The 5,508-nt window shown below is 41.5% G+C and overlaps 1 protein-coding gene across 1 annotated transcript in view; it reads left to right on the forward strand.

The window, feature by feature from the left end:
- Window positions 1-5,508, forward strand: part of LOC106012935 (alpha-1,3-mannosyl-glycoprotein 4-beta-N-acetylglucosaminyltransferase A) — a gene marked incomplete at its 5' end in the record, with an annotated part of 19,725 nt that overhangs the window by 6,848 nt on the left and 7,369 nt on the right. Inside the window, 1 exon segment of the mRNA XM_013087314.2 lies at window positions 2,400-2,602. Coding sequence (XP_012942768.1) covers window positions 2,400-2,602 — 203 coding nt within the window.

Genomic DNA, 5,508 nt, shown 5'->3' on the forward strand with positions numbered 1-5,508 from the left:
AGACAGACAGACAGACAGACAGACAGACAGACAGACAGACAGACAGACAGACAGAGAGAGAGAGAGAGTTAGAGAGAGAGAGAAGGGGATGAGTATAGATATCGAATGGTAATCGGTCACATTCTGCAGCAAATGTGGGACGGAAACAGGGTAATATTGTGCTGACGAAAGTGGGACGAAAAATGGGACAAAGGGTAAAGAAACAAAGCCCAATATTTGGAGAAAAAAATGATGGCAGTTTCGTCATAATAATATGGGATATATGATATTGATTGCAAGTGCTCAAGACATATTTTGTGGAGATCCAAAAGTAAAAAAAGTCGATAAAAAAACTACAACAAAACAAAACAATGGCTGCTGGATGTCTTAGACAAAACACACTCTATTAGGTCCTGTTGTTTCTATGTATTTATTCATTTAATTATTCATTTCTTTCTTTTTTTCTGTCTGTCTGACTTTCTTTCTTTCTGTCTTGTTTAGTGAGGAAGGGGAGACAGAGAAGCGGGTAAGTGTGTAGTCTTGTGCTAGAAAATAAAAAACCCAAAATGAAACAAAGAAAAAAATGAACAAGAAAAAAACAAAGAAACATAAATCAACAGAACATGCAGAAAACAAACAAACAAAACCAAACAAACAACCAACCAACCAAACAAACAAACAAATGAAACAAATCAACAGAACACACGAAAAAACTCCACCGACAACAAATAATGAACAACAAACAAACAACAGAATACACAGACTACAAACATATTGTCGGATTTCACTTCCCAATAATTATTGTACAAGTCTTATACAAGGTACCCGTTGGGGGATCGGGTCGGGTCCGTCTGGGTCGGTTTGTTAGCCATATTGAGGGCGCAAAGCGGCTATCGTGGTACAATCCGATCGCGCCCGACTCGTTGCCTCAAAAAACGAACGCGTTTTGTTTTCAGGCGACGAGTCGTGCAATCATTCCGACCCGACCCGACCCCATCCGCAATGAGCACCCGGTATTGTGTAAACAAAGGCGTTTAAACCTATTCACTTTCCAGTTTACTTCACAATAATTCTTTTAAAAGTCGTATACCCCGGGGCTGTGCTACTGGCTGAAGTGTCTTTAAGCCATTCCCAAAGAGGGGATATTAACGTGTTCTTATGCACAGTAGAATTTCAAATGGGCTGATTCATCAATGCCAAGGGGAACGGGGAACTGTTGCTTTTTCTTTCCTCATCCTTACTATCGTCATTTTCCTCTGCTTCTTTTGTATGTTTGTCTCTCTCGTGTGAACTGCTATTTCTGGGGTGCCTTGATAGTCGAAGGAGCCTTTATGCTGTTGAGGCTAGAGAGGTGAGCAGAGTAAGCCTGATTCCCTGTTTGGACTTTTCTGTTGACATCCACCCCTTGGCGCTCATATGACCTTATGCAGTTGCGAGCGTCGTAAAAACTCTACAAAAAATACATCTAAAACATTCTTAGCGTAAACGAGGGCGTTCAACCAATGCACGTTTTACGTCACAATAGTTTTGGAAAAAGTCGTAGTGTTAATGGGGGCGTTGGATATATTCACTTTCCAGCTTACTTCACAATAGTTACTTTCTTTACTTGTGAGGTGTGCTGACAAAATGAGTTACTTCTCGGATTTTAGCCTTATGGAAGTTGATACATCAACTTTATAGGTGGAATTTGTACAATTTGTAAGTCCGTAATAATAAAAGACACGCTAGACTCGAACAAAATAGGATCAACTGAAATTGTATAAATTTGACTCTAGTGTTGATTTTCGGCCAATATCTCAATTCTTTGAGTGCAAGAAATAACTCATTTTGTCAGCACGCCTTACATTTTATCCGTCCTCTTGTACCTCTAGGGCTTACTTTACTTTACTTTCTCCGTCCTCTTGTACCTCTAGGGCGTCCAGGGGAGAAAGAGCTTCCTGTCTCTAGCAAGTTTGATGTCCTGGCTGGGTGGGATATTGTATGTTCTCAGGTTATCCTTGTTACCTGGATCCAGATCTTTCTTGGTCTTCCTCTTGCCTTGTACCCTGATACTTTCCTGTAGTAGGCTTTACTGGCAAGCTGGTGAGTTGCCATACGCGTGAGATGTCCAAACCACCTGATTGTTTGCCTTCGGATGTAGTGGAGGACAGGTATTGTTCCCATCATTTCTCTGATCTTGTTGTTTCTGACCATGTCCCGCCTGGTTTTGTTGACGGCTCCCCTTAGACATCTCATCTCGCAGGTGGTTATACTTCACAACAATTCTGGTAAAAGTCTTCGTGTAAATGAGTGCGTTTTAACCTATCTACGCCCCAATTTACTTCACAATAATATACTTGTAAAAATCTTAGTATAAATGAGGATGTTGAACTCACCCACGTCCCAGCTTACTTCACAAACTGTTTGTTTTTCTCCCCCAGGACAAAAACTTCGGGGTCAAGGTCAACAAACAGGTGCCGACCCACCAGAACCCGGCGGCCTCCGGGCTGAGCACCACCATGACCATCTACCGCGGCTACGCGCTCACGCCCGCCTACAACGGGACTTCCTTTTTCTGGGCGACCACGCCCAAAGTGGGGGACACCATCGATATCGTCTACAGTCCCCCGATATCCATATCCAGGTAAGTGGCACCAATAGTAATATAAACCATCGATATCGTCTATAGTCATCCGATATCCATATCCAGGTAAGTCAAAGATCGTACATAATGTAAGTGGCACCAACATAGTTATACCCCCGATATCTATATCTAGGTAAGTCAAAGATTATATATAATCTACAAACTTTGGGTAAGTGACACTAACATAGTTATATAAACCATTGATATTGTCTACATCCCTCCGATATCTATATCTATGTGAGTCAAAGATCGTACACAATGTAAGTGGAACCAACATAGTTACATAAACCATTGGTATCGTCTATAGTCCCCGTGGTTTTATGCACCCCGCATAATTTAGCAAAATTTGATCATTGTTTTCATAATTTCTGATTATTTTCCTTTACCATTCTTTGGTAAAACTAACAGAATCGCATAATTTCAAAATTTTGGGCTCAGTTTGCATAATTTCAGAATTTTTCTTACATACAATGACGGGGACAAATAGTCCTTCAATATCCATATCTTAGTAAGTCAAAGATCGTACATAATGTAAGTGGCACAAACATAGTTATATAAACCATTGATATCAGCTAGAGTCCCCCGATATGCATATCTAGGGAAGTGATACGAGCACGGATAAATGAGATATTTTGTACTTTTAATCAAAGTTTTTCAGAAAAAAATCACGTGGGAATGTGTTTTTAGGTGGATGTAAAAGTAGTTAAGCCAAAAAATTTGAATTAGTTAAAAATTCCCAACTATCGGAAAATAGTGATAATCATAATATAGTGATTAAAACGAACTCCCAGAAATCTCAGAGCCTATTAACACCATATTATGAATCTTTGTCGTCGATCAAAACCAATGTGTGTCTGTTTTGAAATCGCTAATCGCTGTCTGACACCAAAGCGTTGTTGTTTGATTAATGTACAGTATTCGCCTCAGAGAGATAATAAATATTATTATTTGCCTCAGAAATAAAATTATTATTCGTCTGAGAAAGATAATGGATTCGCCCTAGAGCAATGACCTATGAGTATAGGAGTTCACCGCTGGATCACATTGAATTTACGTTAATTGTAATAATATTCTCCGGGGTGGGTTTTGGGGGGGGGGGGGTTGGGTCACGACGCCAGAGGGCAAAGGAGAACATTAAACTCACAAACATAGCACATCAGAGCATGAATTAGTTTATGATTAATTTCCTCGACCGAGAGGTCAATCTTGACAAGGTTTTGTATGTATGTAGATAAATGTGAGATGTGTTTTCATAAGCGACTATTGTAATATAATCAGGGTTATGAAAATGGGGAAAAAACGTTTTTGCGCAGTCTCGGCTAGGTTTTTGGATAAACGTGTCGTATTGAGAGATGGGATTTGGGGTGTGGTTTTTATTCTAATGAGTGGCAGGTGTTTAATCTATTTATGTGTGTGTGTGTGTGTGTGTGTGTGTGTGTGTGTGTGTGTGTGTGTGTGTGTGTGTGTATGTGTTTCTTTTTTCTCTCCCTCTACCTTAGCCCCTCTCTGTCTCTCTTGCTCCTCCTTCCCCTCTCTCTCTATATCAAGCTTTAACATGACGAAATCTATACATTTCAAGCTTTAACATCACGAAACCTATACATTTCAAGCCTTAACATCCCGAAATCTATACACTTCAAGCCTTAACATCACGAAATCTGTACTTTTCAAGCGTAGACATGACCAATCGTGAAGATGAAGTCTCAATAAAAACCCTTCTCTAATAACAGCAGATCTTCGATGCTGTCAGGGAACTGTAAGATCAAAAGAAATAACAAACAGTAGCACCCACAATTACTGACACAATGAATACAATAGTGTTATTTCAGGAACCGAGCCTAGCAGTATCGCAATAAAGCTCCAAAGACTAATACGTCCTGTTGTTTTGCTCAGCTCTCGGGGAAAAGGTATACCACTCCGTGATCGTGTCCGGGCATTTGATGCTGGTGGGCTTTATCTGTTTGGATTCATTAATGATTAATGTGGAAACTTCCCCTGAGAGCTTCAATCAGTTGTCGATGTCAGCCGTGTTTGGCTGAGCGATACCTCAGTTTACATAAGTGTGGAGTCAAAGAACGTGACAGAGGAGTATAGGGTTTGAGTCTGAGGGGTTTTTTGGTGTTTTTTGGGGTAAGTGTTTTACGGCGCTCGCAACTGCACAAGGTTATATGAGCGCGCGGGACACATTAAACTTTTTCAGTTGGTAGGAAATTTTAGATTTTGCCTGGGTGGCGGCCGAAGCCTACTCTTATCGATTTTAGACCACCAAGGGATCTTTAACGTGCGCAACTTGCACAGGAGCCCTCCGAGATTTTTGGCCCTTGTCCGAGAGGGCGAGGTGTAGATATTTCCTACCAGAAGATCAGGAGTGTGGCTGAAAGACAGCAGTAAGAAGGAGCCAAGGAGTAGCAGTAGAAAGGCTGCAGAAAGAGCCAGGAGCCCAGAGGAGGGGCCAAAGGATCCGAGGTGAAGGGGGTGGGGGCAGAAAGTGGGGACAAAAATAGACGACAGAACATTGCTAGAGAGCCGGAAAGGAAGAGAAAGGAGACAGTTTTAGAGAAGAAAATTTTTCGGTCGCTACCCGGATTCAAACCCGGGACCTTTGAATGAGAGGCCAACACCTTAACCACTAGGCCACGAGAGCCCCCTGAGTCTGAGGGAAGAAAAGCTCTTGGACACGATGTTCCTCTTGGACACGATGCTCCTCAGTAAAGTGCTGGGAAAACACAAGACAAACAGACAGAAACTATACAGAAAAAAAAACACCAAAAAAAACTTTACCCCCCAAAAAACCAACAGCACACATACACACACCCGCACACACACACGCTCACACACACACACACACACGCACGCACAAACACACACACACACACACACACACACGCACACACACACACAAACAC

The sequence above is a fragment of the Aplysia californica genome, unplaced genomic scaffold, assembly GCF_000002075.1.
Source record: "Aplysia californica isolate F4 #8 unplaced genomic scaffold, AplCal3.0 scaffold00572, whole genome shotgun sequence".
NCBI classification, from domain to species: domain Eukaryota; kingdom Metazoa; phylum Mollusca; class Gastropoda; order Aplysiida; family Aplysiidae; genus Aplysia; species Aplysia californica.